This window comes from Chiloscyllium plagiosum, chromosome 25 (genome assembly GCF_004010195.1).
Source record: "Chiloscyllium plagiosum isolate BGI_BamShark_2017 chromosome 25, ASM401019v2, whole genome shotgun sequence".
Lineage (NCBI taxonomy): Eukaryota > Metazoa > Chordata > Chondrichthyes > Orectolobiformes > Hemiscylliidae > Chiloscyllium > Chiloscyllium plagiosum.
Window position 1 is genome coordinate 36,986,495 of NC_057734.1, and position 22,802 is coordinate 37,009,296.

At 41.7% G+C, this 22,802-nt stretch overlaps 1 protein-coding gene across 3 annotated transcripts in view; it reads right to left on the reverse strand.

Annotated features, from left to right (window-relative positions):
• nos1 (nitric oxide synthase 1 (neuronal)) overlaps positions 1 to 17,879 on the reverse strand; it is a 100,591-nt gene extending 82,712 nt beyond the window's left edge. For 2 of the 3 annotated variants that reach the window (XM_043715882.1, XM_043715884.1), the window contains exons 1-2: positions 17,593 to 17,879; positions 5,811 to 6,725 (exon numbers count right to left, since the gene is read on the reverse strand). In XM_043715882.1, coding sequence (XP_043571817.1) covers positions 5,811 to 6,535 — 725 coding nt within the window. In that variant the 5' untranslated portion in view covers positions 6,536 to 6,725; positions 17,593 to 17,879. Of the gene's footprint in view, positions 1 to 5,810; positions 6,726 to 17,293; positions 17,360 to 17,592 lie in introns of those variants that run through there. The other variant, XM_043715883.1, reaches the window with a different exon arrangement.
• Positions 17,880 to 22,802: the final 4,923 nt, after the last annotated feature.

Below are 22,802 nucleotides of genomic sequence, written 5' to 3' on the forward strand. Positions count from 1 at the left end.
AGAATGAACCTCCGACACTGTAATAACAGTAATATCAGTAATAACACTTGGAATGATACCTCAGAACTACAGTGGCCCAAATCTTTGATTTACTTAACTGAACAGCCCCTAACAAAAAGTGCTCATGCCTCTGATTGGTAGCTGTACATCACTCCAAATACATTAGCCTTATGCGCAGGGTTAGCTGTTATGGAGCCACAGGCCTGACCTTGACTCAGTCAGTAGAATCTCTGCCCCTATCACCAAGATCACCCTGACCAGAAACCTGACTGTGGCCAACCCCCTGCACTAGTATGGGAGGCTGTCCTTGCCTTACTCTGTAGGACCTCCTGACTGATGGTGCCTCCATAGACTTTAGTGAGGACTATCCTCCTGAGAATTTGAGACAGAGCTGCTTGCTTGCTGCACATGCAATGTGTTTGCTATGCAAACTGCTAGCATGTGGTGTAGGTATGAGATTGATGTAGAACATCGTCAAACAGCAAGATGTACACACCCCCTACACTGAGGACTGCTGGCCATCATGGCATGCTGCTTGGTCATGTGACTTCACTAATTGGCAGGGCAAGGCATGGATGCTGCAAGCAAGCTGTTAGGAACTAACTGTTTGAGTGCTAAAGAGCAAGCAGCCCTGAGAGGCAGCCTGGTCCAATCCCTGATCTGGATACTCAGCCATGTGTGTTGCAGCCTCTCAATAATAGTTGCTGGTGTGTCTTGCAAGTCTGTGCTTCCTATGTGCCCTTTAAATTTATTAGAGATGTGCTATAGTGGTTGTAAGGGGTTTGCAATTTCAGATGCCAATGTCCGTGGACAAGGGGTGCATGTGGCTGGTGCCCTTGGGTTGTGCTACTCGATTCTGTTCAGTAATGCACAATGTGGAGGTGACTTGGAGCAAGCCACCAACTAAATCTGTCAGGTAACTGTTTTGACGTCATGTTGAGTTTTCTTGTTCGCCATGTTTGATAAGATAGGAAGCTGAATATTAATGATGTGAGTTGGGTCATTAACAAGGCATTTAACAAGAAATAATTCCCCTTAATTGGCAATTTGCTGCTGCCTCACCAGAAATTTGCCCATGCTGTTGGTCAAAAGCAAAAAAGGTGGAGTAAGATGCTCCCAGTGTTGAGATGGGTCTTGCTGAGCTTCTTGTCCCATTTTGCCTCAAATCTCAGCTTAGCCCACGTTGCTCAGAGCTCTGTAAAATTCTGCCCAAAATATGCACAAAAATGAAGCATGGGAAATCTATCAAACACTATAGAATGCTGCAGAATGTGAAACAAAGATGCTGTACATGCTGTTCCTTGCTTGGGCTGAGATAAAAGAATTGCTCCCTATCCCTAATGGATACAATCTCTTGCTGAGACCCTCTTCTTTTTTCTCCTCTTGTGTTCCTTTTCTATCATGTTGCAGACCAAGGGTCATAGAAGTGGGGCATTCAAAACTGGGAGCAAGCAGTTCCAAGTGGAACCATGGAAATCAGGACAAAATCCTTCAACAGATACTACACAACTCACTGAAGATATGACCAACTTTAAGCAGCAGTACAATCCTCCAAAAGTTTCTACTAAGACAGCAAAGGTCAGTTGAAATAAAGCAAAAACTAACTAAGCTGTCAGTGTTTCATGTTCCTTAAAGTAGCATGGAGTTCTTTCCAAGATTAAAGGATGGAATATCATTGAGGCCAAAAATGACACAGTACCCAATTTCACTGCTCATATTAATATCAACTCCAAAGTGGAACATGGTGCAGCCCACAACAGAAGTGCTTTGGATATGAAATGGTATCTGTAACATTAAAATATAGGCATTATCCAACAGTATGATGCAAACATAGACTTCTGAGGTTCATTAATTATTTCAGAGAACAAATCTTTACAATATTTTAAGGACTTCACTTCTCACCTCGTGAGTATTCTCCTGTGTTCTCTATAAAAGGCAATAAGACAATGCCTGTCAACAGGGTAGATAATTATTTGCCCCATTTGTGGCCAATTCCTTCACAACTGGAATATTTCTAGCATTGGAAAAGATTGCTAATGTACGAGGGACCCACTGGATAAACCCAGGAGGTTCCAGAAGAGTGGGGGAGGGGGGGCGGGGAGAAGGTGGCAGTCTATCATGGGGCCCAAGACAGTAGCCAACATCTCTGTGGTCAACATCACATGTCCAGGGCATGTCTAGCACCAGATTCCTCATGGTGACTTACTGAGTGGTAATGTTTGCAGCTCTAAGTGAGTGTGACATGTTCACCAATTGGATGACAGTACCAGCGACTTTCTATTAATTATCTACCACTGACAAAGGCCGACATCACTATCTGCTGGCGTGGGTTTGGATTCCACTTTGGGTCCCAACAAGAGGATTTGCTGCTTCTCTTAAATATTCAGCTCTAGCAATGTGAATAACTTCCTACATCTCCACTGTACACCCTGCAGTGACCTCACACTGATAAACTACCCACTGTTTTCCATTATCCACATTTCCTTTCTCAGTCAGGCTGCCTTAGAACTCTAACTGAAACAATGAGTAACTATGGTAGCACAAATCTGAACACTGAATTTAAAGGCCATATCCCAGGAACACACAAACAAAGTAATTCAAAAATATGTATCTCTTTGAATTGGCCTTCTATTTATAATTTCAGTCTTTATCTCTCTCTTTTGCTTTCTAATGTTTCTAAACCACAAAACAAAGACTACAATAAATGTGCACTCAGAATGTTCTAATATTTTCTCTCTCGTAGACACAATCCACACAATAACAGCTTGTCTGATTTAAAATTAAACCTTTTTACTTTATCTTCAGCTTTGTTGGCAGAAACATTATGGAACATAATAGAAAAGTATTTAGCATTATAATGCATTGAACAACACTGATGAGTTCTAGAAGGTTAGGTACACTGCACACGTTCACATATAGTCAGAATTCAACTAACTGTTACAGCTGTCTCCTGAAATATTCTTAAGCACTAGCTTTTGAGAGCTTCTGAAGTAAGTTCTTTAATGTTAGCATTAAAAGACACAAACAATTCCAACAATTCAAGATAGATTTAATCACATTATTGTAAAGCATGAGACTTTCAATTTTTTAGCCCTTAATTTAGACATTATGTATTCAAATCACTGAAGAAAATATAGAATTGATCTTTGAGAACTTTCAAAAACATTTTCAGAGATTTATCAGAATTCAATTATCCATCCTTGGCAACTATCTGTGTGGAGTCTGCATATTCTCCCAATGTTTTTGTGGGTTTTCTCCAGGTGCTCCAGTTTCCTCTCAGAGTCCAAAGATGTGCAAGTTAGGTAGATTGGCCATGCTAAATTGCCCATGGTGTACAGGGATGTGCAGGCTCGGTGGATCAGCCACGAGAAATGCAGGGTTACAGGGATAGGGTGAGGGGGGATGCTTTTCAAAGAGTCAGTGTGAACTGGATGGGGTAAAAACCTGCTTCCATACTGTACAGATTCTATGATTGTATGATTCATTGGTCAGATTGTTGAAACTGATGGCCAGATTATGCAAAATGATCAGTACATTTACACATTCATTTTGATTATGAACGTGCTCCTAGGGATTCATGAAGGGTATTGTTGGCAAAGAAATTTGATCAAACTATTACAGTAGAAAGTCAGATGACACAATTAGAAATGCATACAGATATAAGCTTTCTAATATCAGTCCACTCTATAAGAATCTACATCGCAGAGGTGAAAGGCCAACTGTCTCTTTCAATGAATCAAATATTCTATTGTTTAAGCACCAGACATTGGGTAAATGTGGACAATGTGCTGAAATGCATTTGAAAACAATTAAATAAAATGCTACATTAATATGTCACAATTAGTTATTTGCTGATTAAGACACATATTGTAAAAGTTGTACAGTACAATTGTACAGTACAATTTAAAAACATTCAAATAATTTGTTAATTAAAATGTTTTAGTTTTAGTTTTTATGTTCCAAGATTCTGTCATGTATTTCTTAATATACATCAATTCAACCATGAAGCAAAATATTTTGCTACAACATACTTTATCTACATTTTTGCTATTTCACTTTCTATTATCAGTTGGAACTCCTTATATCAACGGTATGTATCATGAGATGTTGTCATTTTCTTCTGTGTATAATGCACTGATAAGCAGTCTTTAGTTAACCACTGTCTTTCTCAGTTTTTAATAACAGCTCACCAACAATATTGAGCTTACTATTCTACAAAACATAATACTCTGGAAGATATTCTTCTACCCCTTATTTGATGGAATTGATAACACCTTTGATAACATAGTGAGAAAGGAATTTGGGACAAATATTAAGTGTTAAATTAGCATAGTGCTTTTTTTTCATTTATTCCACATTATAGACCATTCACTAAAATGAAAGCTTATGGAATTGGAGGACCTGCTTACCAGGCTGGTTAGATGGTAGAAGACAAAGAGTGTAAAGTAGGGATCCTGCGTTTGCACTTTATTGAAAGGAATTTATAAGTGGGATCTCACAAGAAGCGATGTTGAATTCTTATCTATTTGTTTTATTTATTAATAGCCTAAGCAACTCACTGAAGAGCCACACACTCAAGTCTGATGATGACACAGTGGTTGGTGTCATAGTCAGCATCTTTTTTAAGTGACAAAATGCGTGTGGCAGTAGAGGTTCAAAAAGTCTTGTATGTTTATCTACACAGATCAAAATGTAATAGTAAGGTGCAAAAATACTCAAAAAGGCATATGAAATGTTAGCTTTGTACCTAGAGGGCTAGAATATAATGGGGTGCAAGTTTTTCGACAGCTTTATAAAGTCTTTGTCGGGTTACATGTCTAGTAAGTTCTGTGCACTATGCCTTAAAAAGGAAATATTGTCTTTAGAAGGCAGACAAGCTGTTCAGATACATTATAATGTTACCAAGGTACTTAAAGTGAGATTTCAAGGAGGGATAAATTAGACTTTTATTCTCTGCTGTATAGAAAGTTAAGGAATTAATTATAACTTAGCAGATTTTGAAAAGTATTCATTGGTTAAAAAGTAACTTTTGTCCTGGTGAAGGAATCTAAGGCGTGGCATCATTAAATTGCATAATGATAAAACGATTACAGCATAGAGGGAAACCGATGGTTTATTGTGTCAGCAACTGCAGTTTGATAAGTATCACTCCCCCGACCCCATGCCCTATAACCCTGCAAACCTTTATCTTCAGATTATTATGCAATTCCATTTCTTGAACAACACTGTATCATTTGCAATTTTCCCTATCCTCTGGACACCATTTATGCACATCAGGAAGATTTGGAGATTAAAACCACTTCCTCTGCAACTTTCACATGAAAGTTAAAATCAAGGCCAGGTCTTTCAGGAAAGAAGTTAAGAAAACATGGAGGGACTCTCTTCCACAAAAAATGATAAAAGGTATCCCAATTTATAATTTCAAACCAGAGGTTGATGCTTATTTTGTAGCAAGTGCTTAAACTGGGTGAATTAGGTTAGAATACAGATTTACATTGATTTTATTGAACAGTTAAGGTTTCAAGGTTTAATTAAGGTGCTGAAATGTCTTCTCCAGTTCCTGTATTCTGTAGAGTTCTTAAAATGAACTTGTTGGGACTCACTTAGAGAAATTTCATTCAGTTCACTAATTGTGGAAAATCTTGAATATGTTTTGCTTTATAAAGATGGTGTGACATTATGGCTTTTCCCTTTCTCTTTCATTAGCATACGGAAAATCCTTTTTACCATCCCTGCCCATTTTCACACCCAATCACAAATTAACAAAGAATGTGATAAAATAATTGGATCAAGTTGTAAGGCTTGCCTACCTGTCCACTTGGACTTCAGCATCACACTTCCCTTGTTTTCTATTGTTCTTTAATAGATTTAGTACAGGTTCAATTTCTTTAAGGAGTTCATCATTATCAGTTGTTCCATCATTCATCAAGTTGTCTGTGTTGGTAATACAGGCATCTGATCCCTCTAAAGAGTTTTCATTAATCAAAGACATCATTCCCTTGACCTGAATTACGGAATTGGATTCTTGTGGGATCTCACTGTCCCATGTCTCTAATGCTGGATTACAGATGTTCCTCAACTTTTTATCTTCAGCTTTGAGGTTGTCTTTGCCATAGGGGCCTTGAATGGGAGAATCACTCGTTTTAGTGACAGGAACTAAAGGCTTTGTAACACGCATTGTTCTTTGTGCCCCATCACCAGTGAAGGTGGTCTCCAGGTGAGTGGAAAACCCTTCTGGACCTCTCAAAATCAACACAACGAAAGTCTCTGGAGGTATGTTCTTCAGCATCTCCAGAGCATATTCATAAGTTACATCGACCAGAGGCTTGCCATTAGCTGCAACAATGATATCGCCAACCTGCACCAAACCACTCTCTTCTGCTGTCCCACCATGGATAATGTCAGAGATGATCACAGGGGGATTACACACCCGTTGCTTCACTAAGAATCCCAGACCACCCACCTTACGCTTAAATAGTCGGACTGATATGATGTTTGGTTGCAACTGCTGGACTTGGAACTCATTCTCCTCCATGATTCAGGCGTTTCTCAGGAGATAAGCTACTTGACTTTGCTGAATCTTCAGGTACTCAGCCTTTTATCCAACATAATTAATCTGTGATCACATTGGGGTTCTTCCAGTCTTCATAAAGCCCCTTTTTGTTCATTTAAAGATGCACTCTAGTATAGTAATAGTTGAGGAAGCCAACGAATAACTGTTCTTGCTGTAATAAAATAAGAATATTTTTGTTTGTAATATTTATTTTTAAGAAACTTCACTGAATACATTACTGGAATAACTTTAACAATAACATTTTTCAATTCCAATTATAAAACTAAATGGTTATCTCGAGACAGGTAAACACCTATGAATCAAATATTTGTTTGTGTCCTAGGAGTTGGAGAGGACCCTTTACAGTTAACTCCATTCTGCTGATGGAATTGCCACTGAAGCGACGCAGTGGAAAGTGAAAACAACAAAATTCTCATCAAAATGGTCCCCAGACAAATTCTTAGCATTGACAACATAGACTGGTTAGTTGTTTTTGAAACTTACATAAAAAATACAAAAGGTCTAACATGACTTTGAAAATGGACACCAATTGCCAGATTTATACTCTCACTGGGAAAGGTGTTGCTATCATGAAATAAATTAACAATGATGAAAAAACCTTGATTCGCATTAAAGTGCTGAACATCACCCAAAATGTGGTACCAATCGGTGCCAAAGCTCAAGTTGCAGTCCCTGTGTCCAGATTTGTGCAGTCAAATCTTTAAGCTTGTATCTTCTTTCTCCCCATTTTGAAGTTTAGGAATTTATTGTGGTTGTCCTGTCCAAGTTTATTTTCCTAAAACTTCTCCTGAAATAAAAGCATGTCACAGAAAGGCTAATTCTGCTGTACAGCTGCATGTGGTCACTCCTACTGAAATGTTTTTGTTTGCTCCTACAAAATAAGGTATTGGGATATCAAAAGGTAATCACAGTTTCCAACATTTGTTCATACAGTTAATGAACCTAAAGGAATATTCCATGTCATCTATTAAAGAAACAAACTGTACTGATAGTCTTTTAGAATCAATACAGTGAATAAATTACGGATAATATAAAGAATCTTGTGAGCATTTCTGAAACTGCAAAATAACATCATTTTAGTATCAGGATTTTAAATATAAAGTCATAAGAATGACAATATTCTATGTATTTTTAAGGCACATCAAGAGCTTCACAAATTACACATCAGTATACTAAATACTTTGCTATGCAGTTTATCCTCCCACTCTTCTCCTCACCCACATAGCTTATTGTTTCTGATAACTTGGATCAATCTCGTTTGCCTCAGTGGTTTTGTATCTTTTCAAAATCATTGAAAAATCTTCTCGCTGTAAAGAAGGAAAGTAGGCTTCTCAGTAAAACATATCCTTGTTATTCATCGTCAAGTACTGAAAGGACTTACTGAATCTTTGTGGTATAATTAAAGGACATGGAAATGCACAAGTATTCGTTTGTAATTTATTTGAAAGACATACAACTCTTCAGAAAATGATCTTGCTTCATAGCAAGTTGTACAAATACCTGACAGTCTAACAATGAATCAAAAGCAAACGATCATGGATGCTGGGAATTTGAAATTAGAAGAGAAAGATTAGATTAGATTCCCTACAATGTGGAAACAGGCCCTTCAGCTCAACAAGTCCACACCGACCCTCCAAAGAGTAACCCACCCAGGCCCATTTCCCTCTGACTAATGCACCTAATACTATGGGCAATTGAGCATGGCCAATTCACCTGACCTGCACATCTTTGTGACTGTGGGTGGAAACCCACGCAGACATGGGGAGAATGTGCAAACTCCACACGGACAGTTGTCCAAGGCTGGAACCGAACCTGGGACCCTGGTGCTATGAGGCAGCAGTACTAACCACTGAGCCACCCAAAATGCCAGCAATGCTGAGCAGATCAGGTAGCATTTGTGGTGCAAGAAGCATAGTTAATGTTTCAAATGGTCAGGGTATCTGACTTCTGGTTTCTATTTGCCTCTTTTGCTCCTATTCGTGATAATTGAGAATTGTGTGAATTTTTAATTATCAGATCGTGATTGATAAAAAGCTGTCAGCTACGAACATGGTATTAATCCTTTTTATGACCTGACCAACTTTGAAGTGTTTAAGAGGGCAAATTCTATTGTATTGTATTTAAGAGGGCAACTTTTATTTACATTACTGCTTAAAGATTTTGCCTTTCATGTTAGTTTCACATACATTATGTACAGAAAAGTGTATGACCTAGTTACACAAATCAATTGACCAGAACCATAACAGTTGCAAAGAACCAATATGAATTGTCTAAAATAAGAATAAGATGCATTGCCTAAGAAGTCACATTGGTTGTGGTACCAAACCCAAGTTGATAGGGTTGTTAAGAAGGCATATGAGTTTCATCAGCAGAGGGATTGAGTTTAAGAGCCGCAAGGTTATGCTGCAGCTCTATAGAGTCCTGGTTAGATCACACTTGGAATATTGTGTTCAGTTCTGGTCATCTCATTATAGGAAAGATGTGGAAGCTTTAGAGAGGGTGCAGAGGAGATTTACCAGGATGCTGCCTGGACTGGAGGGCATGCCTTATGAAGAAAGGTTGAGGGAGCTAGGGCTTTTCCCATTGGAGCAAAGAAGGATGAGAGGTGACTTGATAGAGGTGTACAAGATGTTGAGGGGCATTCATAGAGTGGATAGCCAGGGATTTTTTCCCATGGTGGAAATGTCTATTACGAGGGGCCATAATTTTAAGGGAATTGGAGTAAGGTTTGGGGGAGAGGTCAGAGGTAGGTTCTTTACACAGAGAGTGATTGGTGCATGAAATGCACTGCCAGTAGTGGTAGTAGAGTCAGATACGTTAGGGACACTTAAGTGACTCTTGGATAGCTACGTGGAAGATAGTACAATGGAGGGTATGTAGGTTGGTCTGATCTTAGAGTAGGATAAAAGGGTGGCACAGCATTGCGGGCTGAAGGGCCCATACTGTGCTGTACTGTTCTATGTTTTATGTAAACAATACTTATGTACCACATCTTAACCAATTAACACCCAGTCATCTGTCCCTCATCAAAGTCTGAACATGGGAGAATGCAACAGCAGGAAAACATAAGATATATTGTCCAAGTTATCAATTAGACAGAGCAGAACAGTAAAGCCAAATCTTCAAAAAAAGCTGAGATGGAAAGTAAGAGAGTAGACGTGAGTGAACGCTTAATGCACTGATTTTTGTGGCTGTCACAAAACACTTCAACATTGCTCCTGTTGGGTTGAGCGGTGGGATGGAAACAAAGCAACAACTTGACTTCTTTTTGATGCTGAAGGAATGCGGCTGTGCCAGAAGTGTTGCAAATCCTTTTTGGTTTCATCCTGATTTTCTGACTAATATTTATCCCTCATCCAACATTCCTTAAAGTTAATACATTATCTGCTCGTTCTTTCATCACTGTTTATTGGAGCTTGCTGTGTGCAAATTGGCTGCAGTGTTTCGTACATTACATCACTTCTGAAAAATACTTCATTAGCTGTGAAGTGCTTTGAGGGCAATTTGAGGATGTGACCATTGCTATAAAAATGCAAGCTTTTCCTTTTTTCTTATTTCCAGAATATAATAGACATGATCTGATGTGATGCCAGAACCTTGGTTAATACACATCCATCAAAAGTATGGATCTATCTCAAATATCTATTCCTTACTATGGTATTGCTTAATAAAATGATATTATTTCTGTCTATACCAGAGGCAGGAATTCTGCTTTAGAAAAACAAGAGGCAATTTTATCAAGATAAAGAGTAATTGAGTCATACAGCAGGGTAATAGATTCTTGGGTCCAACTTGTCCATGCCAACCAGACATTCCAAGCTGACCTAGTCCTGTTTGCCAGCATTTGGCCCAAATTGCTCTAAACCCTTCACGAGTTTTGAGAAGATTTGTAGCTTAGGTTGAGGTTCTGGATGTAGCTTCTGGAACCTTCCAGCTCAGCGAGCAAACCTAAATCCAGCTCTAAATCCTTTTTATTCATATAGCAATTCAGATGCCTTTTAAACGTTGTAATTGTACCCTGCTCCACCATTTCCTCTGGCAGCTCATTCCTTACATGCACCACCCTCTGCATGAAAAAGTTACCCCTCGAGTCCTTTTCAAACCTTTCCCCTCTCATTTAAACTAATGTTATCTAGGTTTGGACTGCCCCATCCTTGGCTATTCACCTTATCCGTGCCCATCATGATTTGCAGATTCTAAGTTTTACTTATTCATGTGCCTTTCTAGATGACTTTGAAATGTTGTAATTGTACCAGCCTCTATCACCTCCCCAGCAGCTCATTCCATACATGCACGATTCTCTGTGTGTAAAAGTTGCACCTTAGCTCCCTTTTATATCTTACCTCTCTCACCCTAAACCTATGCCCTCTAGTTTTGGGAAAAAAGATCTTGGCTATTCACCCAATCCATGCCCCTCATGACTTTACAAACCGCTATAAGGTCATCCCTCAGTCTATGATGCTCCAGACTGAATATCCCCAGCCTATTCAGCCTCTCCCTATAACTCAAACGCTCCAACCCGGGCAAAACCTTGCATATTTTTTCTGAAACTCCCAAGTTTCGCAACATCTTTCTGATAGCAGGGAGACCAGAATTGAATGCAGTTTTCCAAAAGTGGCCTAACCAATATCCTGTACAACCACGACATGATATTCCAACTCTTATACTCAATGCACTGAACAATAACGTTTTCTTTAGCACCCTGTCCAGCTGCGATTCCACTTTCAATGAATTATGAATCTGCACCTCAGGTCCATTTGTTTGGGAACACCTCCCAAGACTCTACCATTAATTGTATAGTTCTGCCCTGATTTGCCCTAACAACACATTTATCTAAATTCAATTCCATCTGCCACTGCTCAACCCACTAGCCCACCTGATTAAGGTTCATCGATCTGCTCACTTGCTATAGCCCTGAGAAATATTCATTTCCATTGATATGGATAGAACTGAACATCACACATGACATATAATGGTCAGCAAATGTGATTCCTTCCTTTTGACCTGGCTACTCCCATCTAATTTCACCCCCAAAATCTAGAGTTAGGCCCAACTGCTTGTTTTCCTTTTGAAATCCCCTTCTGGTTATATATCAATTGACCGTTCAAGGGGATGTTTAATTATTAGTTTGCCTTTTAAAGATTAAAACATAGTTACATACATTTTATATCGTGATAGCAGCCCAGTTGATCCAACTAAGCTGCACAAGCATTTCATTCTCTCTTCTTTTATCCAACTTTACCAACAAAATACAACCATTTACATGGCAAGTACTCATGTGACTTGGCCAACATTGTCTATCTCATACGCTGCAGGCAAGGATGCCTTGAGGCATGGTACATTGGCGAGACTAAGCAGATGCTATGACAACAGATGAAAGGACACTGCACAATAATCACCAGGCAGGAGTGTTCCCTCCCTCAGTCAAGGAACCCTTCAGAGTTCAGAGTCATTCAGCCTCAGGCTTTCGGGTGGCCATGCTCCAAGGGGGACTTCAGGACAAGCAATAACGCAGAGTAGCTGAGCAGATGCTGATAGCAAAGTTTGATACTCTTGGGAATTGCCTCAATCGGGACCTTGGGTTCAAGTCACACTAGGGGTGACCCCACTGCACAATCTATACACACGCAAAAACACACACACACACACACACACACAGTCTCTCATATGCATACATATACACCCCCTGCAATCACACTGACACACGCAACTTCTCGCACATACCCCATCACACCCACACCCACACTTAACCAAGTTTACATACACACACATATGTATACAGACACTATATCACGTGCACTCACATCCAAATACACACACTCACATGCACACTCAACTTGTTGCTCCCACATGCGAACATATATAAGCTTATGGGGTGAATTTGTTGTTGCAAAATTACATTTTATTTTGCTGCATGAATCCATGTAAAACTCTGTAAAATTTTACAGAGGGTTTCTCAGTCTGACATAGCATTGGGACACAGACAGACTTCACACCTATTGTTTAAAAGCCTGAGCTACCTTGAGAATGTAATTTAAAAGAACTTCTGGGATTTACATATCAAAGGACAGAAACCAATATATCCCATTATAAAAGATGAAAATGTTATTCTCAGATTGTTTACTACCATCACATCTCCATGGCACTGGACTCCTTTGGCTATAAATTCTGTGAGCATGAACTTAACCTCCACAACCACCTGATGAAGGAGCAGCGCTCCAAAAGCTAGTGCTTCCAAATAAACTTGTTGGTCTATAATCTGGGTGTTGTGTGATTTTTAACAAAATACTGAGTTTATTTAAACTTCCTCTTAAGTGTCATTCATCTCAATAGCTCCATACGGCAGTAAATTCCACAATGGAGAATCATAAAGACCCAAAATACAGAAAGAGGTATTTCAGCCGATCATATTCTCTGAAAGAGCTATCCAAGTGGCCCTACAATTGTGTCCCTTTGCACAATTCCTGCTGAAGGTTCCTGATGAATTTGCCTCTCTGCCATTTCAGACAGTAGGTTCTGGATCAATAACAATGTGCTGACTAAAATCCTGCTGCTTTTTGTCAGCTTTGCTTTAGACAAATACTTTAAATTAGTGTACTCTGGTTTACTTACTCTCTACCAGTGGAAACAGTTTATCAACATTAATTTACATATGAACAAAGAACAAAGAAAATTACAGCACAGGAACAGACCCTTCAGCCCTCCAAGCCTGCGCTGACCCAGATCCTCTATCTAAACCTGGCACCTATTTTCTAAGGATCTGTATCTCTCTGCTCCCTGTCCATTCATCTATCTGTCTAGATACATCTTAAATGATGCTATCGTGCCCGCCAAGTTTCAGCCTCCCCCATTAATCAAAGCATATTCTCTTTCACCTTATCAATTCCTTTAGAATTTTAAAGACATTTACATTCCTCAGTGTTTTCTAGAGGAATAAAAGCCTAGTCTGTCTTCTTAATCCTTTTTTTAAAAGTGATTTTAATTAAATCACAGTGGGAGTGGCATCATGCCATATGAACTGAACAGTTTTTCATTACTGTGTTCATTAATGGTTTCCTCAGGGCTATCACTGACTGCCCAGGAAGCTTTACTGCACATTCACTTATTGCAAACTTCACAGTGGTACATAAAACCGCAGTGGAACATACCCCTGAAATGGAGAATACCAATTTGTTTGAAAGAGGACGGGCAGAGAGACATGGAGCCATACAGCACTGAAGCAGACTGTTTGGTCTAACCAGTCTATGTTGAACATAATCCCAAACTAAACTAGTCCCTGCTCCTGGCCCACATCCCTCTAAACTTTTCCTATTCATGTATCTATCCAAATGTCTTTTAAGCGTTGTAACTGTATCCGTATCTACCACTTCCTCATAAATTTCATTCCACAAGGAAACCACTCTCTGAGTAAAACAAAAATGCCTCTCGTGTCTTTTTAAAATCTCTCTCCTCTCACCTGTAACATCTTTTAAAATGTTAAGAATGTACACTTTCCACGTAACCTATGGTTAGAAAAAAATGCTACTACACTGAGAAACTATCGAACAACATCAGTTGCAATTTGTATCACTCACACAAAAATATAAGACGTTCGACAACAAGGTTTCCCTATTAGTATCTTATATCCTGACATGAGCTCTGTACCCCTCAGTCTGAAAGTAGCTTGTGAAGGCGACCCTGAGGGTTGTCTGAGCTTCTACCCGCCACCAGGGCGCGCTCTTACGGTTGGGGTGAAATGTGCATCTTTCCAACAAATTTAACGACTTTTGCAGCAAAAATGACTAATTTGCTTTTTAACCGCCCTTTGTGTATTGGCGTGAAATAAAGGTGAAGAATGCAGAATCTTTTTTGTTGTTTTAACTGTTCGAAAGTAAAGCTAGATACCGGCCCCGCTTGTATTTTGGGGAAAGCAATTGGAGCTCTGTAACTATGACAATGCAGGTCCGCCCCGCTCCCTCACCGCGAAATCCCAGCACTTCTTCCGCCAGTTTTGCCCCGGATCGAACATTTTACTGACCGCTCCCAGCAGTGTCACTGGACTGGAAACGTGAACTCTGTTTCTCTCTCCACAGATGCTGTCAGGCCTGCCAAGCTTCTCCAGCAATTTCTGTTCTAGGTTCTGTCCGAGAAGAACCATTCCGCCTCCAATAAAAGCCATTTATCTAATCACTACATTTATTTACCAGTGCATCTAATATTGGAGCATTCAGAAAGAGATTCGTGATTTTATCTGCCGATCTTCAACCAGACAGGAAAGAAAACCAAAGTGGCCAACTTAGCGCTAACCAAAGTGTAAGAAAAAGTATCCTATGGAATGCATGTGCATGAGAATGTTTGATTTTATTTATTTAGTGACACAAGCAAATATTACGAGTCAAAAACTTGAATTGACATTTGAGAGTGGGGCAGGATTGGTAGCCTCTGTTCAGCCGGCGTCACACTGAATGTGACAAAAATGTACATCTGAACGCGAGCGGGCGTTGGACTTAGACAAGGACAGGAGGATTTTGGATGAGAGATGGTGGGTCATCTTTTCAGAATAAGCGAAGGTCGTCTGACCCGAACAATAACTTCTCTTCAGAAGTCAGCCTCATCTCTTGTTAGAGATGTTAAACCAGCCTTCCAGCCTTCTCTCGCCCTCCAGTCTTCATTAGGCCTGGGGATTGTGAACCGGCGCTTGATATCGGGAACTTCAGTACCTTCCACTTGAGTCAGAGAGTCATATAGCACGGAAACAGACCCCCAGGTCCAAATCGTCCCATGCCGATCAGATTTCCCAAACCAAACTAGTCCCACTGCTTGCTTTTGGTCCATATCCCGCAAAACCTTTTCTATTCATGTAACTGGTCAAATGTCTTTTAAATTGTAACTGTGTCTGACCTTTCCACTTCCTATCGCAGCTCATTTCATATTCGCACCAGCCTCTATATGAACTAGTTGCCCAATTGATTTGGAGATACTGGTGTTGGACTGGGGTGTACAAAATTAAAAATCACACAATACCAGGTTATAGTACAATAGGTTCATTTTGAAGCACTAACTTTCGGAGCGCTGCTTCTTCAGGTGATTGTGGAGGAGCGGCGCTCAGAAAGGTGGTGCTTCCAATTAAACCTGTTGGACTATAACCTGGTGTTGTGTGATTTTTAACTAGTTGCCCAATGACACCAGCCATTCACTGCATGGCTCAGCAGTTGCTTGGAGTCGTTAAAGCTTTGCGTTAAAAAAAAAATCAATCCAGCCTAACAATTTTGCTTTTGGAATAGGATAATCAACGGTACTAGGAATAAATAATTTGAAAACACCTCACATTGTTCAATAAGTCTTTCCTAGATTCACTCCAAGCCTCGAATTTACAATTGCCATCCTCCTATTTAGATCTATCGGTGGACCCCCACCACCTCCACTCCTTTTTGTAATCTCCAGCACCACAGATTTTCTCTCACTCTGCTCTGTCATGTATTATTGATTCCTCAGCCTTCTCCCCAGTACTAACAAGATCTTCAGCAGCCGCCGCCTTATACTCTGGAGTCCGCTCTGCCAGCTTCTCTCCCCTTTCCCTCACAAACTCACTCCTTCAAAAACGACCTCCTAAGCCAAACCATTGCTCCCTTTGTGGTGTCGTCGGAAGCGCCATTTGGCTGGTAACGTTCCTTTGGAGCCAAACGCGCGACGGAAAGAAACTTGCGTTAGCGTTTCAGGCTCAGAGACAATGAGAGTGATCTCTTTTTGCGCGTGGCGGCCAAACCAGTTCCCCACCTGCACTAACTATAATGGAAAATAAATGTTCTGGTTCTTCACAATAGTCGGGCAATGCCAGAAAGTTTGGGCTGCACCAAAAGAAATTGGTGCGTTTAGGACCCAGCTCTTTTGCAAACTGCCATTAGTTTCCCTTGGTAGGAACCTCTCAGAGTGACATCAAAGCTTGAGTTTACGACGATGGATCGCTGCGGGCTGTGGAAGGCAACTCCACGCACCCTTGCGTCTTATGGTCCTGTTCCACAACCACCTGATGAAGGAGCAGCGCCCTGAAAGCCAGTGCTTCCAAATAAACCTGTTGGACTATAATCAAAGCGTGATCAAATCTTAATTTTAACAGGCTGTGACTTTGATTACTATTCATTCTTGCAATAACCCTGCATATTCAACTACTGTACACAGTTTAAGGTTTGTTGACAAACTACAGTATGCCTTTTTAATTTTTAATCTTGGTATGTGATTTTTAACTTTGTCCACCCCAGTCCAACACCGGCACCTCCACATCTTGTCTAATTATTTTTGACTTTCCCTGGTTGAAGAGAACTCTTGCGTTTCTGAGATCAGCTCAAGAGGCGACATTTCACTGCCCAGGTCTATGCTGTCTGTGTGGAGCACCTTCTCTAGATTAGGCGCTCGTGTGGAACAGGACTGAGAAGCTATCGAACAAAGGCAATCGGGACCCACTGTTTGAAGAGCTGTAATCATGCAAGTCTCCTGGTCTACAATGCTGTGATAGACTCAGCATGTTTACGCAGCCCTTTCAAAATATAACCGTTCACAACGCCAACCCCAACAAAAGTCACATTCTCAAACAGAAACAGAAATTGCTGGAAAACAACTGTGGAGAGAAATCTGAGTTAACCTTTCGGGTCCAGTGACCCTTCTCACACTTTCCGCTGTACGGTAGCAAAGGCACACATCAAACTTTTAACATTGGGGACACTCAGGTGTATGTAAACGAACCTGGCTGCCTGATGTATTACACCTTATTTCTTCCGCCCTGGTGAACAGGGGATCCAATGCATCAACTTTAGCCCCTTCCTCAAACAGAACTAGCGCTTCCGTTCCGAATGCACTCCAAAGGTGAGAGTCTGAACGCGCGATTACCAATCCAGAAGGACACATTGACCCACAGTCAGTGCCCACTTCGGTATCGCCCTCCTCGCTCACTAGTGACGGAAGCTAAAAACCTGGGAAGAAAGCTCATTATTGTATATATAGTCTCTGCTTTGCAAAAAGAGCGGCCAGATGCAGATACCTACCTGCTTCCGCGATTATAGGATCTGAAATTTCGCTGCCTTGTCCCGCCAGCGTCCAATGTCTGGAGCAGATGCACTTGCCTCTCCTTTTGCACTCTGTCGACTCCCTCCCTTCCCCGTGCCTTTCTCTATCTACTCTGAGATCTTGGAAGCAGCATAAATATGCAGCGATTCCATCCTCTGCCCAGGGTCGTGAGGCAGCATTAGTTAGTGTGCCTCTCTCCCTTGTCATCACCAAACGAATTAACTTTGACGTCCAACCAGTTTCTTTTATGGCTTATGTAGAACAATATAACCCTCATTAAGAAAGCAGCGCGGTCAGAAAGTCACAGATCGTTGACAGCCAACGACGTGATAAATAATATCAGATTACATCAACGCGCTGTTTTATTTCGCTACAAGAGGAGCAATTGGCTGAAGATGAGAGAATCTGCTGTTATGGAACTGGGTGCTTTGTGTTGGAAACAAATCAAGTCCTAATGCACTGGCATAGCCTAATGATACCTTTAAATTTTCCAATTTTATAGCATTCGGGTACTGTTACACAGTCCTACAGAACAGGGCCACATTGTTTTAGGATGCAACGTGTATTTATTACGGCATCAAGTGACTGTTCCTTATTGCAACAATAGATTGCACTAAAACAAGTCATGTCTTACGAGTCGAAACTGCATTTTTAAAAAAATAATCAATATTCTCCGGTGGAATTCTCGATTTTTTTCTACCAGCTGCAGTCGATTTCAAATGTGCAAACTGTAGCTTTCGCTCCACCAATAAGCTGTACAACTCTAGTTGGAAGGGGGACACAGGGAATGTGCAAATGGATATATAAATAGAGTGAGCACTGGAGGAGGAAGTCTGAAGTTACTCACTTAGGTAGGAAGAATAGGAATACAATTTTTTAAAAAGACAAATTGTGTTCAGAGGGATCCTGGGGAAGTCATCCCGGACCCAAAACGCTAACTTTGTATTTTGTTCTCTCTCTATAGATGCTGCCAGATCTGCTGTCTTCCTCCAGCATCCTCCATGTTTGCTTCAGATTGCCAGCATCCATTGTATTCTTTTCTAAATGGCACTGTGTAGTGGTCTTTATTGCAATCTGACTGCAAGCGTAAAGAAACATCCAGCAATTTGTAAAGGGCATGGGCAAGACTGCACCTGCAATAAAGCGAAAGTGAGGACTGCAGATGCTGGAGATTAGAGTCAGGAATGTGGTGCTGGAAAAGCACAGCAAGTCAGGCAGCGTCCTTTGAGCAGGAGATTCGAAGTTTCGGGCAAAAGCCCATCCTCAGGAATAAGTATTGGAGTTTTTGATCTTTCTCCTTAAGGGATGACATACTTAGCTCAGGAAATGGTACAATGAAGGTCCGCCAGGTTGATTCCTGGGTCCAGGGGGTATCCTAAGGGAATCGGTTCATAAAGTTCTGCAATTCACTAGCTTAAGCTTATTGAAACATGAACACAGTGAAAGGGTTTGACGGAACTGATTCTGAATGACTGCTTGCCCCAGGACAAAAGGGCAGTCGTTAGAACTGTGAGTATGTGATGGCCCACTGGTCTCATCACCAAACTACTAATCTAGAAACTCAGGTAATATTCTGAAGACCAAGTGTTTGGATCCTCCCATGTGGAATTCGAATTCAGTTATTTTATTTAAAAAATAACTGAAATTAATGATGACCATGTTTGCAAGGGGAAACCCATCTAGTTCACTAATGTCCTTTAGGGAACATAATTGCTGTCCTAACCTGGTCTGGCCCACATGTGGCTCCACGCCTCAGTGATGTGGTTGACTCTTACCTGCCCTTTGGGCAATTCTAGGCATAAAGGCTGGCCCAGCGATATCTCCATCCTGTATGTAAATATGAAAGATGAAGAGAACGTCCTCCCTTCAAAGTGGAATTCTTTCCCACAGGGGGATCCCAGATGTGCAGAGGTTGAGTTATAGATATCCTCTAATCAATCATTGCTGAATATAGGATTAAAGACAGGATTCTTGGCAGTGTGGAGGAACAAAGATCTTGCCGTGCAAGTACATAGATCTCTCAAAGTTGCACACCAAGTGGATAGGGCTGTTAAGAAAGCATATGGTGTTTTGGCTTTCATTAACAGAGGGATGAAGTTTAAGAGCTGTGAGGTTTTGCTGCAGCTCTACAAGTCCCTGATGAGACCATACTTGGAATATTGTGTTCAGTTCTGGTCGCCCTACTATAGGAAAGATACAGAGGCTTTGGAGAGGGTGCAAAGAAGGTTTACCAGGGTTTGCCTTATGAAGAAAGGTTGAACAAGCTCGGACTTTTCTGTCTGGAGAGAAGGAGGAAGAGGGGAGACCTGATGGAGATATACAAGATAATGAGGGGAATGGATAGAGTCAATAGCCAAAGACTTTTCCCCAGGGCAGGATTGATTGGTACCGGGATCATAGTTTTAAGATATTAGAAGAAAGGTATAGAGGGGAGGACGGAGGAAGCAGAGAGTTATGAATGCATGGAATGCATTGCCAGCGGTGGTGGTGGAAGCAGAGTCATTGGGGACATTTAAGCGACTGCTGGACATGCACAAGGATAGCAGTGAATTGAGGGGTGCGTAGGTTGTTATTTTATTTTACATTAGGATAAACCCTGGGCACAACATCGTGGGCCAAAGGGCCTGTTCTTTGCTGACTTTTCTACGTTCTAATCGTTCAGAAATTTTATTAGACACTGCCGGAGCAGGTGAGACTCAGAGGAAGGGACATTACCACTGCCAAAAGACCCCTCAGGTCTTAATGCTTTTAATCAAGTGGGAGATCAGTCGATTATTAAAAAGTTGTCAATTGGCGGGAAAATGGAGCAGGAGTTGGACGACCAGGCTTGAGGGAAGTTGGCACTACTCCAGTTCACATTCCTTATGTTCTTATGAAATAATTTTAACAATCAAAAATCGTAGCGCTCATACAATCAGTTGTGGGAAACTAGTAACTTTGCAACGCTACATTTCAGAGTCGGGAGTATGGTGCTGGAAAAGCGCAGAAGGTCAGGCAGCATCCGATGAGCAGGAGAATCGACGTTTCGGGCATAAGCCCTTCGTCAGGATGAAAGATTCATCAGGGTTCCTAATGAAGGCCTTAGGACCGAAACGTCAATTCTCCTGCTCCTCGGATGCTGCCGGACCTGCTGCGCTTTTCCAGCACCACACTCTCGACTCTGATCTCCAGCATCTGCAGTCCTCACTTTCTCAACGTTACATTTCAGCACCCCACCAGAGTCAATGTGACCCTATCAATTTGGAAAGGATCAGGATATCAGCAGGGCTCGCTGCCAGCCGAATGGGGACTGGTAAAATTGACGAGGACGTCAGACTCAGAGAGATCAGCCACTGGGCATTTCCAGGCACTTTAGTTCTTATCACAAAGACGAAACTATGACTCGTCACTGTAACTCCGCACAGACTCAAAACCAAGCTGGACAGTAAATAGGTGTAGCTTGGCAGTGGGCAGATTTAATGTGGCGCCACACAGAGAGTGACCATCTTGCTAGATTTCGGCAAGAAACTGCGGCTTGATAAGGTATACGTCCCTCCTGCTTGAAATGCTCCATTGATCAACCTCCAAGCCTAGCAACATTGAGTATGACACGAACAAATCACGCTCCACTATCTCGTGGCTGTCCCCAGGGGTTTGAAGAGGTGACGGATTGGCTGATGTGCCACATTATCGTGGAGAGACTCCACTTCCATTGCTAAAATATCGATTATCAAATCACTTGTGAAGTGGATCTGCTGTTGTTAAACCGCTACAGCGGTTTAATGTTGGCGAGACAGCGATGAATCATGTTCTGTTTGCATGTAGCGTCTGGTTTGCTTCAACAAAGAGCGCAGAGGTTGGAATTGAACGCAGAGAGGGGGCGCTTTGCTTTAACGTTGCATCGTTAATCTACAGAATGGGCACTGACAATATTTAAACATCAGCTACAGAACCTGAGAAGAGTCTTTACAAAACCATGAATGGGTTTGAAACCCAACGAATCCAGCCGTCCCGGAGTCCAAAACAGGGATAACTACAGAATAGTGACTGGGAAGTACTTACAGGATAGTGACTGGGAATGGCCGACAGGACAGTAGAAGGAAGTACTTACAGGATAGTGACTGGGAACTGCCTACAGGATAGTGACTGGGAACTGCCAAAAGGATAGTGACTGGGAACTGCCCACAGGATAGTGACTGGGATCTGACGACAGGACAGTGACTGAGAGCTGCCGACAGGATACTGGCTGGGAACTGCCTACAGGATAGTGACTGGGAACTGCCTACAGGATAGTGACTGGGAACTGCCCACAGGATAGTGACTGGGATCTGACGACAGGACAGTGACTGAGAGCTGCCTATAGGATACTGGCTGGGAACTGCCTACAGAATAGTGACTGGGAGTTGCCGACAGGTTAGTAAAAGGGAACTGCCCACAGGATAGTGACTGGGAGCTGACGACAGGATAGTGACTGGGAGCTGCCTACAGGATGGTAACTGGGAACTGCCTACACGTTAGTGACTGGGAACTGCCCACAGGATAGTGACTGATAACTGCCTACAGGATAGTGACTGGGAATGGCCTACAGGATAGTGAGTAGCAAGTACTTACAGGAATAGTGATTGGGAACTGACGACAGGATAGTGACTGGGAGCTGCCTACAGGACAGTGAGTGGGAACTGCCCACAAGGTAGTGACTGGGAACTGCTTACAGGATATTGACTGGGAGCTGCCCACAGGAGAGTGACTGAGAAATGCCTACAGGTTAGTGACTGGGAATTACCCACAGGATAGTGACAGGGAGCTGCCTACAGGACAGTGAATGGGAACTGCCCACAAGGTAGTGACTGGGAACTGCTTACAGGATAGTGACTGGGAACTACCCACAGGATAGTGACTGGGAACTGCCTACAGGAGAGTGACTGGGAATGGTCTACAGGATAGTGACAGGGAACCGACGTACAGGATAGGGACTGGAAACTGCTTATACGATAGTGACTGGGAACTGCCCACAGGATAGTGACTGGGAGCTGCCCACAGGACAATGAGTGGGAACTGACTACAAGGTAGTGACTGGGAACTGCTGACAAGATAGTGACTGCGAACTGCCTACAGGACAGTGACTGGGAGCTGACAAAAGGATAGTGACTGGGAACTTCCTACAGGATCGTGACTGGGAACTGCTTACAGGATATTGACTGGAAACTGC